This window comes from Bufo gargarizans, chromosome 7 (assembly GCF_014858855.1).
Source record: "Bufo gargarizans isolate SCDJY-AF-19 chromosome 7, ASM1485885v1, whole genome shotgun sequence".
Lineage (NCBI taxonomy): Eukaryota > Metazoa > Chordata > Amphibia > Anura > Bufonidae > Bufo > Bufo gargarizans.
This window is the reverse complement of record NC_058086.1, coordinates 186,382,694-186,406,378: the sequence shown is the minus strand read 5'-3', so window position 1 is coordinate 186,406,378 and position 23,685 is coordinate 186,382,694. Positions and strand designations below refer to the sequence as shown.

Here is a 23,685-nt window from a genome sequence, read left to right as displayed (position 1 = left end):
CCTGGAAGGAGATAACCCCTTTGCAACCCCTGACATAATAGTAAGTCATCGGGGCACAAGTTGTGTATGGAACGGGTTCATCAGCTGTTCCCACGCCAAACGCGATTTATTACACATCCGGCAACCGGCCACAATGACTGGGACCAGCATCTGAGCCCCCGCTATGGCACCCTGCGGGGGGGGTGTTGTGAGGGCTCTCAGGCATTTCATAGTGAGCTCTGCCCATGAGACGACCTGCCAGGCGGTAGCCCGTAAAAATCACATTCACTGCAATAGTATTCTGTTACATTATAGGGTACAAGCCACCAGAAAAACGCATATTTAAGGGGCCTAAAAAAAGTTTAAAAAGCAAAAAAAAAAAAAAAAAAAGTATTAAAAATCTAATTACCCCTCTTTCCCAATTATACATATAAAAATAAACAATAAAAATAAGCAGAAACAAAAAATAAGCATAATAGGTATCCCCACGTCTGAAAATGTCCAAAGTATTTAAGTATAAAAATGTGTGGTGAATGCCATAACGGAAGAGAAAAATATAATATTTGCCATCTTTAGGACAACTTGTCCCTCCCAAGAAATTCAATAAAAAGTGATAAAAAAATTGGATGTACCCCAAAATTGTATCAATAAAAACTAGAGCTCACCCTGCAAAAAACAAGCCCCCACACTGCTGTGTAGATGAAAACATATAAGTTCTGGGTGTCAGAATATGGAGAAAGGTTTTTATTAAAGTAGTAAAAAATCTATAAATTTGGTATCGGCGTAATCATACTGACCTGCAGAAAGTGCGTTGTGTCATTGTTCGTGTATAGTGAACGCCATAAAAACAAAACCTGAATATAGTGAATTAAATGGTGCCACGTGTGCAGTTTAATTAAAGAGACAGTGATCATTAGAGTCATAAGTGGTTTCAGAGCGACCTGTGTGCTGCAGAACATACAGGCCGTTACACGCGTCCAGAACATTCATTATCCCTAACGTGACTCCCTTACTGTATATTATATTTACTGGAATGACCGATCCTCTATCTGGACAGAGAAGGTCACTCGTGGAGATATACAGGAAACCGTCTCCTCCCAGCTGCCTGGGACTAGTGACCCTCATAGCAAAAAAATTTGGCTTAAAGGGAACCTGTCACCGGGATTTTTTGTATAGAGCTGGGGACATGGGTTGCTAGATGGCCGCTAGCACATCCGCAATACCCAGTCCCCAAAGCTCTGTGTGCTTTTATTGTGAAAAAAAACAACGATTTGATACATATGCAAATTAACCTGAGATGAGTCCTGTACGTGAGATGAGTCAGGGACAGGACTCATCTCAGGTTAATTTGCATATGGATTAAATCGTTTTTTTTTACACAATAAAAGCACACAGAGCTATGGGGACTGGGTATTGCGGATGTGCTAGCGGCCATCTAGCAGCCCATGTCCTCAGCTCTATACACAAAATACTGTTGACGGGTTCCCTTTAAGAGGTAGGGTCATCATTGTACAGTAGAGGCAGAATGTATCTATATACAAAGCTAAGCGTGACTTACCTGGTACTGAACCTGCCTTAGGCCTCGTCCACATTTCTGTGTCAGTGACACGACCGTGAAAAAAACATACGTGTTTCATCCTTGAAGATGTCTGTGAATGATCCGCGTGTCCGTTTTTTACCATCTGTGTGTCATCTGTAATTCATTGATGCAGGGGCGTACCTAGAACATTTGGCACCCGGGGCGAACCCTTTGTTTGGCAACCCCCCCCCCCCCCCCCCCCCCCCCCAAGAAAGTTAAGAAAACATGCACAAACCTTTTTCAATGTTTTCAATAATATTTATTACAAAACATTCAGACATCCGCATGTGTTTTGCGGATCCGATCCATGTATCAGTGGATCCGTAAAAATCATACGGACCTCTGAATGGAGCCTTACAGGGGGGTTATCAATGACAGGGGGGGTGATCAGGGAGTCTATATGGGGTGATCAGTGGTTCATAAGGGGCATCTCCTCTCCTACATAGCGCCACATACCTCTTACATCCAGTGATGTCACCTTTGATGTAGACGTTCTCTTTCCTCATCTTCTCCATTCAGACCAGACCGCCATGATGATTTTTCTGCCATCTCCCGTCTCTGCAGAGATTGAGAAACAGACATTAGTTTCCTGCCACCCCCAATACTACAGGTCCTTCTCAAAAAATTAGCATATTGTGATAAAGTTCATTATTTTCTGTAATGTACTGATAAACATTAGACTTTCATATATTTTACATTCATTACACACCAACTGAAGTAGTTCAAGCCTTTTATTGTTTTAATATTGATGATTTTGGCATACAGCTCATGAAAACCCAAATTTCCTATCTCAAAAAATTAGCATATTTCATCCGACCAATAAAAGAAAAGTGTTTTTAATACAAAAAAAGTCAACCTTCAAATAATTATGTTCAGTTATGCACTCACTACTTGGTCGGGAATCCTTTTGCAGAAATGACTGCTTCAATGCGGCGTGGCATGGAGGCAATCAGCCTGGGGCACTGCTGAGGTGTTATGGAGGCCCAGGATGCTTCGATAAGCCTTAAGCTCATCCAGAGTGTTGGGTCTTGCGTCTCTCAACTTTCTCTTCCCAATATCCCACAGATTCTCTATGGGGTTCAGGTCAGGAGAGTTGGCAGGCCAATTGAGCACAGTAATACCATGGTCAGTAAACCATTTACCAGTGGTTTTGGCACTGTGAGCAGGTGCCAGGTCGTGCTGAAAAATGAAATCTTCATCTCCATAAAGCTTTTCAGCAGATGGAAGCATGAAGTGCTCCAAAATCTCCTGATAGCTAGCTGCATTGACCCTGCCCTTGATAAAACACAGTGGACCAACACCAGCAGCTGACATGGCACCCCAGACCATCACTGACTGTGGGTACTTGACACTGGACTTCAGGCATTTTGGCATTTCCCTCTCCCCAGTCTTCCTCCAGACTCTGGCACCTTGATTTCCGAATGCCATGCAACAGTCCAGTGCTGCTTCTCTGTAGCCCAGGTCAGGCGCTTCTGCTGCTGTTTCTGGTTCAAAAGTGGCTTGACCTGGGGAATGCGGCACCTGTAGCCCATTTCCTGCACACGCCTGTACACGGGGGCTCTGGATGTTTCTACTCCAGACTCAGTCCACTGCTTCCGCAGGTCCCCCAAGGTCTGGAATCGGTCCTTCTCCACAATCTTCCTCAGGGTCCGGTCACCTCTTCTCGTTGTGCAGCGTTTTCTGCCACACTTTTTCCTTCCCACAGACTTCCCACTGAGGTGCCTTGATACAGCACTCTGGGAACAGCCTATTCGTTCAGAAATTTCTTTCTGTGTCTTACCCTCTTGCTTGAGGGTGTCAATGATGGCCTTCTGGACAGCAGTCAGGTCGGCAGTCTTACCCATGATTGCGGTTTTGAGTAATGAACCAGGCTGGGAGTTTTTAAAAGCCTCAGGAATCTTTTGCAGGTGTTTAGAGGTAATTAGTTGATTCAGATGATTAGGTTGATAGCTCGTTTAGAGAACCTTTTCATGATATGCTAATTTTTTTAGATAGGAATTTTGGGTTTTCATGAGCTGTATGCCAAAATCATCAATATTAAAACAATAAAAGGCTTGAACTACTTCAGTTGGTGTGTAATGAATCTAAAATATATGAAAGTCTAATGTTTATCAGTACATTACAGAAAATAATGAACTTTATCACAATATGCTAATTTTTTGAGAAGGACCTGTATACTGCAGAAACAGTCCCCCTGGGAATACTACTATAGTGCCCTAGTAATCATGTTCCTCATAGCCCCCAGTAGTAGTAAAGCTCCCCATAATACCCCCTAGTGGTACTAATTTTCCCTATAATATGACAGTACATGAAATACCCCCACTTAGTGCCCGCAGTTGAGCTAATGTCCCCATAATGTATGCCAGTATAAAATACCCCTATATAGTGCCCCAGTAAATGCCCTCATACTGCTCCTCTCCCCCTTCCCCATAGTGTCCCCCATAATATGCTAGTAAAAAAATGCCCCTTAGTGCCCCCAGCAGATGCCCCTATAGTGCTCCTCCCCCACAATGTGCCAGTAAAAAAATGCCCCTTCTTAGTGCCACCATATGCCTCAATAGTGCTCCACTCCCCCATAGTGCCGCTCTCCCCTATAGTGCCTCCCATAATGTGCCAGTAAAAAATGCCCCCTTAGTGCCACCAAATGCCAGTGCCCCCATAATGTTCCAATACAAAAGACCACTTTAGAGCCCCCACTTCCCCATAGTGCCCCCAAATAATGCCCCTATAATAACACCAGATGCCCCATAGTGCTGCTCTCCCCTATAGTGCCCCCCAGAATGTGCCAATAATTAAAAAAAGCCCACAGATACCCCCATAGTGCTCCTCTCCCCCATGGTGCCCCCCCATAATGTGCCAGTAAGAAATGCCCCCATAGTGCCAGCTCCCCCCCCCCATAGTGCCAGCTCCCCCTATAGTGCCAGCTCCCCCTATAGTGCCAGCTCCCCCTAGTGCTAGTTCCCCCATAGTGCCAGCCCCCCCCATAGTGCCAGATCTGCCCCATAGTGCCAGCCCCCCCTATAGTGCCAGCTCCCTCTATAGTGTCAGCTCCTCCTATAGTGCCAGCTGTCCCTATAGTGCCCCCCCATAGTGCTAGTTCCCCCATAGTGCCAGATCTCCCCCCATAGTGCCAGCTCCCCCCCATAGTGCCAGCTCCCTCTATAGTGTCAGCTCCCCCTATAGTGCCAGCTGCCCCATAGTGCCAGATCTCCCCCCATAGTGCCAGATCTCCCCCCATAGTGCCAGCTCCCCCTATAGTGCCAGCTCCCTCTATAGTGCCAGCTCCCCCTATAGTGCCAGCTCCCCCTATAGTGCCAGCTCCCCCATAGTGCCCCTCCATAGTGCTAGTTCCCCCATAGTGCCAGCTCCCCCCCCATAGTGCCAGATCTCCCCCCCCATAGTGCCAGGCCCCCCCCCCCCCCGCCCCGCCCCCCCCGCAAAGAGGAAAAAATAACAAAAAAACGAATACTTACCTCCATCAGCACAGCAGCGATGCAAGCCTTTTCCGGCCTGTGTCCCTGCTGTGTGCTGCCGGAGTCAGGCGTCGCGATGATAATGACATCATCGCGCTGCCTGAGCCGGCCTCTGATAGGCTGCAGGCATTAGTGCCTGCGGCCTATCAGAAGAACAGGGGAGGGACACGCCTCTCCCTCCCCTGCCCCACAGCACGGCCGCAATTACATCCAGGGCCGCGCCGCCTGTGGCGATCGGCGGTGCGGCCCTGAAGAATAAAAAATATATATTTTTTTTTTTTAAAGACAGGCGGCCTGGCACCCCCCTTGTGAGTGGCACCCGGGGCGGCCCGCCCCCCCCCCCCCCCCCTTGGTACTAAGGTGACCACATGTCCCGGATTGCCCGGGACAGTCCCGCATTTGGAGAGTCTGTCCCGGGTCCCGGTCACCCTCATTCCGGGACAATTTAGTGTCCCGGAATGACCTGAGCCGCAGCCGCCGACCGCTGCTGATTGCTCTGAGGCTCCAGGACCACCACACATTACAGTCCAATCATCACCTACTCGGATAGAAACCTTTGGGTGGCCGGTGAGGTGATGGTAGATGCTATTTCCTAGGCAGCTAAAGGACCTTTGATGATGTCATGCCCATGTGACTAGACTCGAGTAGGCGGAGCCAGTATGAAGTCTGCAAGAAGCACAGTTGATTTCCCGGGCTTTTGAGTGGTTTGATCTGGTGAGGACAAGGGCAGAAGCAGGTGAGGTTTTCGCTTGGTGGGTGTATGGCTAAGTAATACTCTGCAGGGGGCCTATAGAGTTAGTCTGGAGTCTGCAAGAAGCACAGTTGACCGGGCGCGCTTGCTGGGGATGTACTGTTTTATGCCAAGGCGCCCGGTAAAATGTACTAGGGACTCGTCTATGCAGATGTTTTGATTAGGGGTATACGCATCTGCAAATCTGGATGACAAATGGTCTATGAGGGGCCGAATTTTGTGGAGCCGGTCATAAGCAGGGTGGCCTCTTGGATGACAGGTGCTATTGTCCGCGAAATGCATAAAGCACATGATGACCTCAAAACATGCCCTAGACATTGCAGCAGAGAACATGGGCATGTAATGTATTGGGTCTTTAGACCAATATGACCGCAATAAATTTTTTTTAGTTAGACCCATGCTGAGGAGAAGGCCCAACAAAATTTTAAACTCGGAAACTGTGACTGGTTTCCACCGGAAAGGCTGGGCATGGAAGCTTTCCGGATTGGCGGTAATAAACTGTGTAGCGTTTCTGTGTGACTGTGTTGGTTTCTGCCACAACTAGGTCATAGAGATCCGCGGTGAAGAACAGCTAAAAAAACTGAAGGGCCGATCCTAAATGAGCCGTCTCCACGCGAACTCGGGACTGGGCGGTGAAAGGGGGCAATACGGGTGCGGCGGAAGCAGGGGATTGCCAATTAGGATTTGCCAGCACCTCTGGGAGACTAAGGGTTCTACGGGCCTGTGAACGTGGTGGCTGCGACAGGGGAGTTATTGCACGTGCCACTGTACCAGCTGGAACTGCCCTTCTGGTGCTCGCCACTTCACCAGGGAATACGGCAGTGCTGGTAGAAGGTCCAGGGTGTGCTGCGCTGCTGGTGTATGTCGCCCCAGTGTGCCGATCTTAAGAGATGTCTAACACATTAAAAATATGACCTGTTTTAGGTAGCCAGTGATTGTGTGCAGGGCACAATCACAAATTACTGAACAATGCACAGGCAGTTATGTTTATAGCAATCTCAAGCATAACTTCGATGCAATGAACTTGCCAGCGTAAGTACAAAGTACGCCGCTGTCACTAAGTGACTTAATTTTTTTTTAAAAGTATCAAAAATCATATTTTTTGGGGAGTGGACATGGGTGCGGGGGGGCCGGGGCGGGTGTCCCTGAATGGCAGTTTGGAAATGTGGTCACCCTACTTGGTACGCCACTGCATTGATGTTGCTCAGCTAAAATGTAATTTTTGAAGAATCTCCTATCAGCCTTTCAGTAAAAAACGGCCGAACCACGGCTGCCATCCGTGTTGTGTCTGTGATCTTCACGGACCAATAGACTTCTATGGGTGTGCTTAGCCCGCATCACGGATCAAAGTAGTGCATGGCTCCATGATTGTTTTTACTGACCCACGGCGGCCGTGACTCTTTTCCAGGCCCAGTCTGCAATGATTGTGATGTTGGTTCTCGGCAACCACTTACTTTTAACCAGGGGCGTACATAGAAATCACTGGGCCCCGTAGCAAGAATCTGAATTTGGGCCCCCCAACCCCGTCCGCTCCCCACCCCTGGCCCATCCCACCTCCTGGCTCCTCCCCCGCCACACCCTCATTTGCCAATAACGAAATGTATACATGTTCTACTGAAACCGTTAGAAACCTATAAGAAATGTGCTTTATAATCCGTACTCTCCTACACCGCTGATATGACAGTGCTGTGTGGCAGTAAGGATCTCCCTGGGGTGCAGTGAGCCATGCACAGCGCACAGCACTGCTCCTGCCTGTCTGCTTTGGTAAAGCCGGGCATAGATGGGCTGTGTCAGGCACAGGACAGTGGACACAGGGCGCGATGCGTATGCGAGCACAGCTGAACGAGTGCAGGGCAGGAGCCCGCATACATATCGCTCCTCCTGCCTGTGTCCACTGTGCTAAAGCCTGACATAGCCCATCTCCCACATCCTAACCCCTTTGCTACCTGCGCCATTTTTTCATCACTTCTCTTACCCAAATATTTTTTTGTAGAATGTGATCAAAAAGCCACACACATTCCAAAATGGTATCAATAAAAATTACAGTTCATCCTGCAGAAAATGAGCCCCCACACAGCTCAGTAGATAAAACTATAAAAAAGTTATGGGGGTCAGAATATGGTGATTTAAAAAAGTTAATAAAACTTTTTTTTCAAAGTTTTAATTTATTTTTACACTATTTAGACATCAAAAACCTATACATATGTGGTATCATTGTAATCGTACTGACCCAGAGAATGGAAGGCACAGGTCAGTTTTGCCACAAAGGGAATGCTGTAAGAACAAAACCTGTAAAACGGTGGAAAAATAGCATTTTTGTTTTTAAATCCCACCCCATTTGGAATTTTTTTGCCCGCTTCACATTGAATGCCATATTAAAGTACTTCTCCCGCAAAAAATAAGCCCTCATATATCTATGTGAACGGAAAAATGTAAAAATTATGGCTCAAGGAAGATAGGGAAGAAAAAAGAAAATGCAAAAACGAAAAAACCTCCAGTATCCTAAGGGTTAAATGGGCTATCTTAAGTTCTGCTGAGCAACTGCCCCGCCCTGCTCAGTCTGTTCACTTTTATTTACTCACAAAAGGTGTAAAAGGAGCTGGCCCATAACAAGGATGCAGGAAGTGATGACATGCAGGAAGGGATGACACGCAGGAAGGGATGACACGCAGGAAGGGATGACACGCAGGAAGGGATGACACGCAGGAAGGGATGACACGCAGGAAGGGATGACACGCAGGAAGGGATGACACGCAGGAAGGGATGACACGCAGGAAGGGATGACACGCAGGAAGGGATGACATAGGACACCATCATTTAGAATACCCTAGCCAACAAACACATGTATGCAATAATCTACCATTACCACTGGAGCTAATTTTATCCAGTCTTGCTCAGTGATCAATGCCAGATAAAGTTACTATGATCCTCATGCAGGTTTTTTTACAGGACAGCGTCATTGTCTCCAGCGGCTGATCAGGCGCACTAGAGACAACAAACGCACGTTCCTTTCATATATTGTTTTCTTAACAAATGCATCCACGCCAGGCCAATAAATCTGCATCTTGCTTGGGGGCCCTAGCCGGCGTCCATACATCAGCCAACAAAACACTGCTCTGCTGAACACATCAGTCTCCCCGGCCCACAGCCTAGTGCTTAGCACATGGACCATTCCCCGACGGAGACCTCTGCGCCCAGCAGCTGTGACAGGACATACACGGGAAGATATCCACTCCAATGGTTTACCCTGACACTGAGAGACATGATGAAAATACACAATATATTAAATACACATCCTAATAAAATTTCCACAACAGCATCACCAAGGCTTTACAGCCCCGCGCCCATCTCCCTGTATGAACTACACTTTACATTGACATTCTATTCATCAATAATGTTTTCATTTTTCATTTTAGATGAAAAGACAGACATAAAGAAGACCAGGTCCTATGTGTGTCCGCTCTACAAGACCAGTGAGCGGAAGGGGACGCTGTCCACCACAGGACATTCCACCAACTTTGTCATTGCAATGCTGCTGCCAACAGATACTCCCGTCCAGCACTGGATAAAGAGGGGGGTCGCTCTTCTCTGTCAGCTCGACGACTGAAGGAACCCCAAATTTTATTTATTTGTATCAGAGTGTCTGTTAATGATTTAGAAAGCCTCTTAAAGGGAACTTCTCACCAAAACGGGCCCCCCTGTCACCTTCACGTGTGTATTAAATAGTTTCCACAATTGATGTGTGTATAACATTTGGTCCTAATGGTTATCAAAAATAGAATCTCCCTAGATCCTGCCATAGCGTGGACCTCATAAATGTTGCTCAGTCAGGTCACCATCTGCACCACACAGCATTGATGCATGAGGTCCTATCAGTGGTGATTAGTGATGAGCGGCATAGGCAATATTCGAATTCGCGATATTTAGCGAATTTTTGGCCGAATATTCGCCATAAATTAGCAAATTCGAGAATTCGTGATCTCCAGTCATTGTTTACACGACTTTGCAAAAATCTGCAATGTAATATTTTCGCAATAAATTCGCGATTAGAATATTTAACACTATTCACGAATGCGACTATATAGCACTATATTCTAAATATTTGCAAATTCTCGAAGTGGCAATATTTGCAATTAAAATTCGCTATTCGAATATTCGCGCTCAACACTAGTAGTGATGACGTATGATGAGCCAATATAAATCAGAGGAGCAGGCCTTAATTATTCGGGCACATCTTTTGGAGGTCTGTACGCCATAAATTGAAGGAGCTGGTATCGATTTCTGTTGTAATCTGCACTGGTTTTCCGGCATACGTATTGGTAAATGGGCTGTGGAGGTCCTGTCTCCTCCCGCCACTCACCCACTTTTTTTACAGATGTAGCGAGGGTTTTGGAAAAGGGAAAAAAAAAATGTGAATTTGTGACTGCTAGATAGAATTATTTATTATCCCCATTCATTCTCTCATAGCTTTCTGCATGTATGTCTTAAAGGGGTTTTCCCAGTCATCAATCCTCAGGTCATCAATATCAGATCCATGGGGGTCCAGCTCCCAGCACCCCCATCGATCAGCTGCTTGAAAGGATCTCCTCACAGCATAGCAAGCACAGCGCCATACATTGTAAAGTGGCTGTGGTTGGTATTGCAGCCCAGGCCTATTCACTTGAATGGGACTGAGCTGTGTCTAGTCCATGTGACCAGAGAACGTTATGTCACTGGCCTATACACTCAACAGAGCGCCGCAGCCTCTTCAAACTGATCGGTGAAGGTGCTGGAAGTCAGACCATCACTGATTAAATATTGATTATGTATCCTGATGGTAGGTCATCAATATTTTACTCATGGAAAACCCCTTTAAATAATCAGTGCAAATGTATTGATTAGAAAAACGGGGGTGCTTTCTTCTAAAAACAGTGCCACACCTGTCCATGGGTCACATTTGGTACCTTTGAAGTTAAAGGGGTTTTCTCACTTCTTTTCTTCAGCGCGGCACGCCTGGACGACTGGTGTTCTAAGGGGTTGTGCCTGCGAACATGACTGGCACCCCAGGCCAGCAGCGCTGAGAAGCTGTAATTCCCTATGTGCCTGTGCGTGCACGCTCCCGCACTGTGAGAGATCCATAGCACATACGCAGCTAATGCGCAGCCATGGCAGACTATGCGCGCTCGCTCCCGCGATCCCGGACACCAGAAAGGCTGGCATTATTTATTTTCAGAGCGCAACCGCAGCCACCACTGGTGTATGCCAGTGGTCGCCGTAACCCCTAGAGACGAGCAGTGTATAAAGACAAGGGAAATCATGAGAAGAAAGATCAGGCAGCATTATTGTAACATAAAGCATATTAGGTTGTATTAGGTTGGTACACATCATAAATGTCACTTCATGTGATGAGACAACCCCTTTAATGGAGCGGCGCTGCCATACTGCACACTCCTTGTTCGCAGGTGTGATATATTCCTGAAAGAATGGAGCCATGTTTTACTAATCCTGGATATCCCTTTAAAGTGAAATTTCTGGTCGGTCTCAGTTGGGGGTCATTTACCCAGGTGCTGAGTGGTTTTAGTTGTGCCAATAGAAAGCCAACAGGTCTGGTAAAACGGTTCTGCAGGGGTGGTAAGACCTGGTTCTATGGCCCAGGTGAGAGAATGAGTAGCAGCAGAGGACGTCATGATGACGGGTTATCCTATGAAGCTCTTTAATCACCTGTTAACTAAGAAGATCACTGGTGCGATCACGAAAGATACCGCCCGCCGGCTGAATAACAACTGACAAGGATAAAGTGTGTATTGTGACTGCGCTAAGGCTACTTTCACACCTCCTGTGTGAATTCGGGCAGGCTGCTGGAGGCGGAGGCAATGTCCACTGGCCCCATTAAAGTATAATGAGGTCCGGCGGAGGTCCGTATGCATTCCGGCAGACAAGCGAAGAACCGGACGGACACAAACCGCTGTATTCTCCACTTGTCAAACCATTAAAGGGGTTGTCTCATCTGAGACAATGTCTGATAGGTGCGGGTCCCACCACTGGGACCCGCACCTATATCAAGAACTGAGCAGGCAAAGTGATGGCTGGAGGACTCCGGTCCGGCCACCACCAAGCGCTCTCCCCATAGAAGTGAATAGGAACGTACGGCGCATGACCCGCCACCCTTCCCATTCACTTCTATGTGCCAAACGGAAATAGCCGAGCCAGCGTTCAGTGTGTTGTAACCACAGGTATATGTAAGATTCGTCAGAATACACATAGGATATTTCCAACAAAGACAAGCCAATCAGGCACCTACCAGGATTGGTGGCACTGGAGAGGAAGAAGAAGTCCTTTCTACGTGGCGTCCTCTTCTGTAGGCAAACATCCACGGTACTGGCCATGTCAGTTGCAATTCTGGATGAAGCTTGAAGCACGATTCTCCTCCTCAAAGTTGGCGCTCCATACAGAGCACACATTAATGTCTATGGGTCCAGAATGCTGAACTGTCCGCAAAAATACGGATCCGCATTTTTGCGGACAGCATACGGCCATTTGAATGAGCCCTTAATCCAACACATTTAGGAAAATGATCACATTTTTCTTCCTATGGGATAAAGATGCTTCTTGTTCTCCTAAATATATAGGCCACTCCAGAATTAAATGGACGTGGTTACTACACACAGTAGTATGGGAAGCAGCACACTTTAATCACTTGTCACAGCGCTGTACTCCACCGTCTCTGTCAGCCCCAAAGACATTACAATGAAGCGTGACCACTGCGCCATTCAAACTCCTCCTCACTGCAGCCAATCAGGACCCCATCCTAATGACCGTGGGGGTCCCTGTGGATCAATGATAAATGTCCTTCGCAGGACAATCCCTTTAAATCACCGACCACATGTTTTAGTGCTGCCGTTTACTAAATAGAATATACGGTAGATTTCCATTGAAAACGCAATGTACTATTTGCAGACTATATGGATGCACTTCTCAGGAAGGGATCAAAGCCTCAGGGAACAAAACGTAAAGACGTTATATATTAGTAAATGAGAACACCATAAGTACTCAACTGTTCCAGTGTTACTTATAATACAGCATCACACCCTTTAAGGGGAGGTTTCCACAATTTTGGCTGATGACAGCTGATGTTCCTGAACAATGGCGTAGATGATTATTGCTGGCTTCTGGTCCATAAAGACCTCGTCATCCTGCACAGTGAAGCGTCCAGTGTCTGCAGCCTCTCCTAATTCCTCTCCTGTAATCCACCTGATTGTGTTACCAAACATAGCTCAGCCACGTGACGGGGCAGGAGAAAGTCTCCCTGTCCCATGATCCAGTATTTATAGGTCAGTGGTAAAGTCCCCGGGCATATCTGCATCTAAACCGAAGAGTTTAGGCTGAGAAATGGACCTGTTTTCTAAAGAAGAGAAGCCTTCTGGTTTTTAAAGCTACACGTGGGATCAGACCAGCTAATGTCCTACCAGAATCATCAGGATCTTTCAGACACTGTGAAGCAAGGTAAGACTTCATAGGGGGGTTCTAGTGATCGATAGGCTCGATGTCAATGTAAGGGATATATCTAGATAATCAAGGCAACGTACAATGTTAAAAAAGGAACAATAGGGTTTGTAGAAGGCCTGTCCATATGGACAAAGAGTGCATGGTCCAAAGCAGTAAGAGCAAGCCCTAAACATGACCATGCAATAACTGTGGTCACCATTGCACTGTATGTCAGCTACATCCCTGTTGTAGTTTATCTACTAGGCAGTAAAGATTGAACTAGGTAATGCATTAGACATTGCGTTTTGAAAGTCTTCAGACCCATTCACAGTTTTCACATTCTGTGATCTTGTTCCTTGTGCTAAATTTTTAAAAAAAATCTAGTTTTTCCCCCATCAATCTGGACTCAATACCCCATAAAGACAAAAGGAAAACAGAATTTTAGAAACTTTAGCAAATTTAATGAAAAGAAGAAAAATATTCACATGGGCATATTGTAAGTATTCAGACCCTTTGCTGTGAGACTTGACATTTAGCTCTGGTGGCCTCTCATTTCTCTTGATCATCTTTGAGATGTTTTTACACCTTGATGGAAGTCCACCTGTGGTAAATTCAGGCGATTTGACATGATTTGGAGAGATACACCGCTGTCTATAAAAGGTCTCACAGCTGACAATGCATATTAGAACAAAAAACAAGCCATAGGGAAGGAAGAACTGCCTGTAGAGCTCAGAGACAGGATTGCGTGAAGGCACATATCTGGGAAAGGGGACAAAAAAATTCTGCTGCTCTGAAAGTTCCTGAGAGCCTATTAGCCTCCATAATTCATCAATGGAAAAAGTTTGGAACAACCAAGGCTCTTCCTAGAGCTGGCTGCACTGATTGGATATTGTTAGTGTTCATCGAGCACCAAAGTGCTCGGGTGCTGGAAGTAAATGGGAGAACCCGAGCATTAAACCAGGCACCCCCTGCTCTGAAGAGGGGAGGATGTCTGGTTCATAGGAAAAGGTCAAAAATTGATGGACACACCACTGAAATGGTTCGGGAAACGCATGGGGAGGATGTCTGGATGCATATTGGACTACCAACAGGGGCGTAGCTATAGGGGGTGCAGAGGTAGCAGTCACTACCGGGCCCAGGAGCCTGAGGGGCCCAAAGACCCTTGTGCCACATAAGAAGACACCAGTATTATAGAAAGTGCATGCTGTTCAAGTTACTGGCTGGAGGGAAAGGGGTAATGTCAAGAATTTGTACAGTGTACAATGTTTGCCTTAGGCAGCACAAAGGCAATGTGTTTCCCTGCCCCTGGCCATAAAGCACTGAAGGAAGGGGGCCCAAGCTGAACTCTTGCACCAGGGCCCATGAGCAGGCTCGGACTGGCCCACAGGGGTACAGGGGAATCCCCCGGTGGGCCCCTGAGTAAGGTGGTCCCCTAGTCTCCCACCCCCTGTACAAGTGGCACATAACACAGTAGACTTACTACACTACATACATATATTCAATGTACAGCACCTCAACCAGCCTATGTTCATATAAAAAACTTGTTAGATTATTTATTATATTTTAATGTATTTGCACGGTGGGCACCCAAAATAAATTTTACTGGTGGGCCCTAGGCATCCCAGTCCGACACTGCCCATGAGCCTTAAGCTACGCCCCTGACTACCAGGTCGCTGCTAGGAACGATGTTGTCAGAGTAGTACACCATTTTTACAGACTGACAATAATACGCACAAAACCGAAGATAAAATCGTTCTTTCCTGTATATTTACTTGTATATAAAGTTCAAGTGCTGCCAAAAATTACAAGGAAGAGGCACTCCGATACAACCTGTATATCACATAATGGAGGGTCTCATTCACATTGTGGTACAATTGTTTAGGTAGTGGGACTCCTACACTCCTAAAGCCTATGCACCAAGTGAAAGGACTTCTAAAAATTACAAGCAACCGGCGATCCAATACACCCTTTATTACATGTAAAGGAGGGCATTATACAGCCTTAAAAAATTATGATTGATGGCCTGCTGGTGACCCTCAAAAACATTAGGAGCAAGGGCCTGCTTGTGACGCTCTAAAACATTACGGGCGAGGGCCTGCTGCTGAGCTGACCATCTAAAACATTAAGGCCCCATGCCCACGGCCGTGTTTCACGGCCGTGGAACCGCGGCCTGGATCCCTCCTGAGAGCAGGAGCGCACGGCGTTACTGGTTGCTATGACGCCGTGCGCTCCCTGCTGCCGGCACAGAACAGTAATACACTGGTATAGATCATACCAGTGTATCACTGTATTGCTGCGGCAGCAGGGAGCGCACGGCGTCATAGCAACCAGTGACGCTGTGCGCTCCTGCTCTCAGGAGGGATCCAGGCCGCGGTTCCACGGCCCGCACACGGCCGTGAAACACGGCCGTGTGCATGGGGCCTAAGGGTGAAGGTCTGCTGCAGAGCTGAGCATAAAAATAATTATGGGCAAGTGCCTGTTGCTGAGCTGACCATTGAAAACATTATGGGCGAGGACCTGCTGCTTAGCTAACCATTGAAAAAATTATGGGCGAGGGTCTGCTGGTGAGCTGACCCTGTAAAACATTATGGTTGAGGGCCTGCTGGTGAGCTGACCCTCAAAAACATTATATGCGAGAGCCTGCTGACCCTTTAAAAGCTGACCCTTTAAAAGATTGTAGGTATGGGCCTGCTGGTGAGCTGACCCTTTAAAACATTATATGCGAGGGCTTGCAGGTGAGCTGACCCTCTAAAAGATTGTAAGTGAGGGCCTGCTGGTGAGCTGAACCTGTAAAACATTATGATTGAGGGGGTCGAGAAGAGTGAACAACCAGTGCTGACATCAGTGACATTATCTGCGGTATTTCTCCTGTGTAACGTTTCCACATCCCAAATACCTGTGACATTTCCTGTAATTTTTTATTAGCCGCTGCTGACATCAGCGACATTATCTGCGGTATTTCACCTGTGTAACATTTCCACATCCCAAATACCTGTGACATTCCCTGTAATTTTTTATTAGCCGATGCCGACATCAGCGACATTATGTGCTGTATATCTCCTGTGTGACATTTCCACATCCCAAATACCTTTTTTTTTTTTTTGCGCATACACTTACAAATCCTACGCTACTGTACGCGTGACATACTTTCAAGCAAATATAACTATATAATTTAATATGAAGAAGGCAAGCAGTAAGGGACAGGAAAGTGGCCTTGATGCTGATGGAGCATGCAGAGACCGTGGCCCTGGGCGTGTTGAAACTGTGCCTGCTGCCAGAGCACAAGAAAAACAATCATCCACGATACCTAGCTTCATGTCCCAGTTTGCTGGGCAACGCAGGACAACACTCTCGAAGTCAAACCAGTGCGACCAGGTGGTCGGTTGGATTTCAGCAAATAATGCTTCCAGTTGGTTAAGCACCACCCAGTCTCAGTAGCCAAGAGTCTGGTCAACACAATCCTCAATCTGATCCTCCTTCCTCCCACCATGGAGAGTCTTGCCAAACAAGTGATCCCACACTCAGATATTCTGAGGAGCTCTTTTTAGCGCCATTCCTTCATTTGGGTCTCTCGACAAGCCTGCTTGAAGAGGGTCATGAGATCTTGTGCCCTGATTCCCAAACTCTTGAGCATCCACAGTCACAAGAAGATGACGGTGGGGAACGGCAATTAGTGTTTCACGAGGTGGATGATGATGATGATGATGAAACACAGTTGCCAATAAGTCAACGGCAATTAGTGTCTCAAGAGGTTTATGATGAGAATGAGATACAGTTGTCAATAACTGAGGTTGTTAGGTCAGGAGGAGGAGCAGAGTGAGAAAGTGGAAGAGGAGGTGGTAGACGATGAAGTCACTGACCCAACCTGGGAAGGTGGCAAGTCGAGCAAGGACAGCAGTACAGAGGGGGAGGGATCCGCAGCACCGCAATAGGCTTGAAGAGGCAGTGGGGTGGCAAAAGGGAGAAGGCGGGCCACACCAAACAGGCCCGCAATTGTTCCCCAGAACACACCCTTGCGGAAATCTCCCCTGCCAAGGGGTAGGTGTTTTGCAGTATGGCGCTTTTTGAGGAAAGTGCGGACGACAAAAGAATTGTAATTTGCAACCTGTGCCATAGAAAATGAGCAGGGGCATGAACACTAGCAACCTCACCACCACCAGCATGATCCGCAACATGGCATCAAATAGGTGGGCCGTACGCCTGGGTCCACAATCTGTGTCTGCGGGTCACACCATTGCCTCCTCTTCCCCTGTGTTATGCCTCCCGCCCTGCACATGGACCTTCGCAAGCACCATCAGCGACCACATCCACTTCTGTGTCCCAGCGAACCGTACAAATGTCCTTACCCCAGGCATTTGAATGCAAGCGCAAAAACCGAGCTACCGACCAACAGGCCATAGCACTAAATGTGCAACTTTCCAAGTTACTGGCCCTGGAAATGTTGCCATTTAGGCTTGTGGACACTAGGGCCTTCCGCAGCCTGATGTCGGCGTCCGTCCCTCTTTACACAGTCCCCAGCTGCCACTATATTTCCCTGACGGCACACTGGGTGAACGTTGTGGAGGCCGGGAGCGAGTCGTATCCTGGGATGGCACAGGTGCTACCGACGCCAAGGATTACAGTGCCTAATTCTATCAGGGTTGCAGGCACTGCTACGTTAGTGCCTGCAACCCCCACTTCTCCTCCTCCGCCTCCTCCTCCACTTCCACCTCAGAATTATCCTCTTGCAGCACCAGTCAGCCATCAGTCGGTAGCTGGAAGCAGTGTAGCACTGCAGTGGGTAAGCTAATCTGCTCTTAGGTGACAAACAGCACACCGCCGCAGAGCTGTGGCGGAGACCAGACTGAGCTGTGGCTCTCGCCACTCAACCTAGAACCAGGCATGGTTTTGTCTGATAATGGCCGTAACTTGGTAGCGACTTTGGAGCTCGGCAAGCTCACACACATCCCATGCCTAGTCCACGTCTTCAACTTGTGGTTGTGGTTCAGTGGTTTTTCAAAACCTACCCCAATTTGCCTGAGCTATTGGTGAAGGTGCGCCGTGTGTGTGCCCATTTCCGCAAGTCATCGACAGCTTCCTTCAGTCTGTCAATGCTGCAGCAGCGCTTACAATTGCCAGCTCACCGACTGTTGTGCGACGTGAGCACGCTCTAGAACTCCACGTTCCAAATGTTGGCCAGGCTTTGTGAGCAGCAGAGGGCAGTAGTGGAATACCAGCTGCAACATGGTTGTCGCCTTTCCAGTCAGCTTCTGCTCTTCACAAGCGACGAGTGGGCATGGATGTCTGACCTCTGTGAGGTTTTAAGAAACTTTGAGGAATCAACACAGACGGTGAGCGGCGATAAAGCTATTATCAGCGTCACCACCCCACTTCTGTGTCTACTCAAACGCTCGCTGCTCACAATTAAGGCCGATGCTTTGCATGTGAAATAGATGGAAATGGGGGAAGACATTACACAGGGTGATAGGCAGACCACCCTCAGTTCGTCTTCTCAGTGCAAATTGGATGATGATGATGTTGAGGAGGAGGAGATGCAGGAGACGGTTGCCTCCGCTACAGAGGGTAGTACCCATGGAAGTTTAATTCCATCTGTTCAGCGTGGATGGGCAGAAGAGGAGGAAGAGGATGAGGAGATTGAGAGTCATCCTCCTGATGACGACAGTGAAGTCTTGCCTGTTGGAACTCTGGCACACATGGCTGACTTTATGTTAGGCTGCCTTTTCCGTGACCCATGCATTTATGCATTTTGGACAACACCGATCACTGGTTGTTCACTCTTCTCGACCCCCTCAATCATAATGTTTTACAGGGTCAGCTCACCAGCAGGCCCTCACTTACAATCTTTTAGAGGGTCAGCTCACCTGCAAGCCCTTGCATATAATGTTTTACAGGGTCAGCTCACCAGCAGGCCCATACCTACAATATTTTAAAGGGTCAACTCACCAGCAGGCTCTCGCATATATCTGCGTAAAATGCGTTGGTCACGGAAAAGGCAGCCTAACATAAAGTCAGCCATGTCTGCCAGAGGTCCAACAGGCAAGACTTCACTGTCGTCATCAGGAGGATGACTCTCAATCTCCTCATCTCCTTGCAAATTACAATTCAAGCCTGTTGCGGTGCTGCGGATCCCACCCCCTCTGTACTGCTGTCCTTGCTCGATTTGCCACCTTCCCAGGTTGGGTCAGTGACTTCATCGTCTACCACCTCCTCTTCCACTTTCTCACTCTGCTCCTCCTCCTGACCCAACAACAACCTCAGTTATTGACAACTGTGTCTCATTCTCATCATAAACCTCTTGAGACACTAATTGCCATTGACTTATTGGCAACTGTGTTTCATCATCATCATCATCATCCACCTCGTGAAACACTAATTGCCGTTCCCCACCGTCATCTTCTTGTGACTGTGGATGCTCAAGAGTTTGGGAATCAGGGCACAAGATCTCATGACCCTCTTCAAGCAGGCTTGTCGAGAGACGCAAATGAAGGAATGGTGCTAAAAAGAGCTCCTCAGAATATCTGAGTGTGGGATCACTTGTTTGGCAAGACTCTCCATGGTGGGAGGAAGGAGGATCAGATTGAGGATTGTGTTGACCAGACTCTTGGCTACTGAGACTGGGTGGTGCTTAACCAACTGGAAGCATTATTTGCTAAAATCCAACCGACCACCTGGTCGCACTGGTTTGACTTCGAGAGTGTTGTCCTGCGTTGCCCAGCAAACTGGGACATGAAGCTAGGTATCGTGGATGATTGTTTTTCTTGTGCTCTGGCAGCAGGCACAGTTTCAACGCGCCCAGGGCCACGGTCTCTGCATGCACCATCAGCATCAAGGCCACTTTCCTGTCCCTTACTGCTCGCCTTCTTCATATTAAATGTTATATTTGCTTGAAAGTATGTCACGCGTACAGTAGCAAAGGATTTGTAAGTGTATGCGCAAAAAAATAAAAAGGCATTTGGGATGTGGAAATGTCACACAGGAGATATACCGCATATAATGTCGCTGATGTCAGCATCAGCTAATAAAAAATTACAGGGAATGTCACAGGTATTTGGGATGTGGAAATGTTACACAGGTGAAATACCGCAGATAATGTCGCTGATGTCAGCAGCGGCTAATAAAAAATTACAGGAAATGTCACAGGTATTTGGGATGTGGAAACGTTACACAGGAAAAATACAGCAGATAATGTCGCTGAGGCAGGGCCGGTGCAAGGATTTTTGCCAACACAAGCAAAGCTACATTTTATATATATATATATATATATATACCGGTATATCAAGGAATTAGAGACAAAAAACCAAAATACGTTGCAGAAAAACTATTTTCCCAATAGAAGAGGGAATTTCCATCCATGGATACTAGAAAAGTAATTCTACAAGGTTGGGACACAATAAGAAAAATAATTCCTAACGAGATATGGAGGGAGACTCACTTTAGGATGATACACAAAGCTATTTATGGGTTCCAATTTGCCACACAAACACAATCCCAGAGTAAATTAAATAAGTGTCCTAAATGTCACCTAGGGGGCTCTGACCTATATCATGGTGTATGGTCCTGCTCGGAATCAGAAATATTTTGGAGGACAATCAGACACCACCTTAAGGTAGTAATACCACTAACCCCTGAACTATTCTGTTCCACATGGCTCCAGAAGGGAAAACAATATCCCCACTAATACATATCTCGATTTTGGCAGCTAAGAGGTGTTTATTCAGAGACTGGCTCCAACCTCGAATCCCCTCAGCGACAAATGTTATCTTGCATATTAAAACATGTTTTGAAATGGAAAGAATAGAGGCTGAACAATATAAAGGACAACACCTTAACACATTCTTCAAAAGGTGGGAGGTTTTTATTAACACAGTATTTACAGATATAGAACTGAAGGAATTGATGACACCCTTTATACATTCAGAGTGGTACCTAAGGAGAAAGATTGCAAACAACTTAGGGAGGCTTCAGGTGGACTAACAAAGGCTAGAAGTTACGGTCAGACAGAGAGAGCACTTAGGTGGGGGAGGGAGGGATTGTTAAGGGAGTATATGTTGAAATAGGTTATCTCTTTATGGTTTGTGATTGATATGTGCTGTACTGGATTTAAAAATGCATAAACTCCAATAAAGAGTATATTTAAAAAAATATATATTACAGGGAATGTCACAGGTATTTGGGATGTGGAAACGTTACACAGGAGATATACCGCAGATAATGTCGCTGATGTCAGCAGCGGCTAATATAAAATTACAGGGAATGTCACAGGTATTTGGGATGTGGAAACGTTACACAGGAGATGTACCCCAGGTAATGTCACTGTCCGCAGCGGACACCGTCTACGGTAAAAAGAACACTGGATGTCACTGATATTTTTGGGATGTGCACACATTACACGGGAGATGTAGCGCAGATAATGTCACTGTCTGCAGTGACCAAACTATTGCACTCTATTTAGTGCAGGATGCGCTAAAAATAGATATTGCTGCCACACACAATAGTCCTTAAAAGGACTTTTGGGTCTGTAAAATTTTAGCAATTTAGCGCAGGTTGCTCTAAAAATATATATTGCTGCTGCCACACACAACAATAGTCCTTAAAAGGACTTTTGGGTCTCTGACAAGTTTTTCAACTTACAAAAAAATAAAATTTCACTCCCTACTCTAGCTTTCCCTTCTTCAGCACAGCTCTCCCTGACTAACACTGAGCCGAACACGTGTCACCGGGTGCTCTATAGCACCCGATGGCGCGTTCCGGCCAGGCAATTACTGTAATGCCAGTAACCAACATGGCTATGGCATTACAGTGAAGGGCAGTACTTACCTGCACGTTTATTGCCTGCGTAGCAGCCAACAAACATGCGGGGAGGAGGCCGAGCATGCACGATCAACACTAGATAATGTCAGACTTTGCGGGGCAACCTCCAACTTGTAACATCCAGTTTGTACCATTATTGCAGACTGCTTTAATTTAGTAGGAACCAAAGAGGAATGGCACAACATAAAGTTATAAAAGTAGATGATCCAGAAATATTATCACATTCAAAATGCAAGTAGTTACTAAACGGACATGTCAGGAGAGGGGATGTAGAGGTGCGGTGTATCGAAAGGTTCTAAGTCATAAAGTAGTTCAAATAGAGACGTAGTTCTAGACAATAACAGACATAGGACCCAGCAAGATGTAGTGTCTAGTAATATGGAGGGTCAATACCTGATCACTTCTTATGTTTTCCCCCATTAGTGTGAGATCCTGAGTATATAACATGGACTTACCTGCATTCGGTGATGATCTAGATGACGATATTGCGGCTCAGTATGTTATTCATCAAAGCCTTCAAGAGGTCTACAAAAAGGATTCTGTAGTGGAAGTCACTGAAAATAGCAGGTACGAATAATATATAGAAATCACACCTCCGTCCATACACGCCTCTGCTGGGCCAGTGCTTTCTGCTCCCATGTTTACTTCATCACCATAGGGCGCATCAGACATTCAGTCTATTCTGTGCAGTTTCACCTCCTATACCGCTGTATGTATCTTCGAATCAAGTCATATCCAACATCAATATCACTCTCCGCATGATCTGTAGTGGATTTTGCAGACAATTTGCCATGGATTTCACCCTATGTATTGCAAAGCGTGACATCTAAAGTGGAAATCTGAGGACTCTAAAGGAGTTGACTGAGATTTTGATATTGGCCTATCTTCAGGATAGGTCATCAATATCTGATTGGTGGGGGTCTGACACCCCTGACGATCAACCGTTTGAAGGGGCCATGGTGCTTCGGTGAGCGCTGTGGCCTCTTGACAGTTTACCAAAAACAGCGCTGTACGTTGTATAGTGGATGTGCCTGGTATTGCAGTTTAAACATGTAGCTGTGTAAGGACCTGTGATTTTCTTCTTGCCCCTGTTCTGTTCTCATTTATTTCATTTTCATTTCATTTATTTCAGTTCTGTTGTCATTTATTTCTGCATTCAATAGCAGCTGCACAGCACTCCTTAGGGTGCCAGTTGTAAAGCGGGCGCACACCTACGGGTCCAGTTGGCTGCCATTAGGGCGTACTATAACTCTGCCCACTTTATTCTTTATGTATCCTTGAGAAAGTCTATCCCAGGCGAAACCTTGCGCTTGGATTAAAAAGAAGACTTTGACTGCATATTTCGGTGGAGTGCTGCCTTTTTACTTCTTGACATTACATGGTTATTACCATGGCATGAGCTTTTATGTTACAAGCGAATAGGGGCATGGTCCATTCCAATATATTAATATTCATAGAGAATGCTCTCAAGATTTATTATTAATAATATTGTTTTTATTTTTTTCTTTCTCAGCTCCTACTCCATGAGTTCTGAACATGAGAAGATTGTGGCAGCTATCGGGATTGGTAGGTATCAATACTCATGAAATAAAGTGCAGGGTCCCAGCACCACTCCAGCATAAAGCTTA

At 46.5% G+C, this 23,685-nt stretch overlaps 2 protein-coding genes across 2 annotated transcripts in view; both read left to right on the top strand.

The window, feature by feature from the left end:
- DNAH12 (dynein axonemal heavy chain 12) overlaps positions 1-9,473 on the top strand; it is a 165,470-nt gene extending 155,997 nt beyond the window's left edge. The window contains 1 exon segment of the mRNA XM_044302476.1: positions 9,199-9,473. Coding sequence (XP_044158411.1) covers positions 9,199-9,389 — 191 coding nt within the window. The 3' untranslated portion in view covers positions 9,390-9,473.
- Positions 9,474-13,092: 3,619 nt separating this feature from the next.
- ASB14 (ankyrin repeat and SOCS box containing 14) overlaps positions 13,093-23,685 on the top strand; it is a 29,538-nt gene continuing 18,945 nt past the window's right edge. Inside the window, exons 1-3 of the mRNA XM_044302324.1 lie at positions 13,093-13,264; positions 22,481-22,624; positions 23,571-23,623. Of these exons, the coding sequence (XP_044158259.1) occupies positions 22,503-22,624; positions 23,571-23,623 (175 nt within the window). The 5' untranslated portion in view covers positions 13,093-13,264; positions 22,481-22,502. The remainder of the gene's footprint in view (positions 13,265-22,480; positions 22,625-23,570; positions 23,624-23,685) is intronic.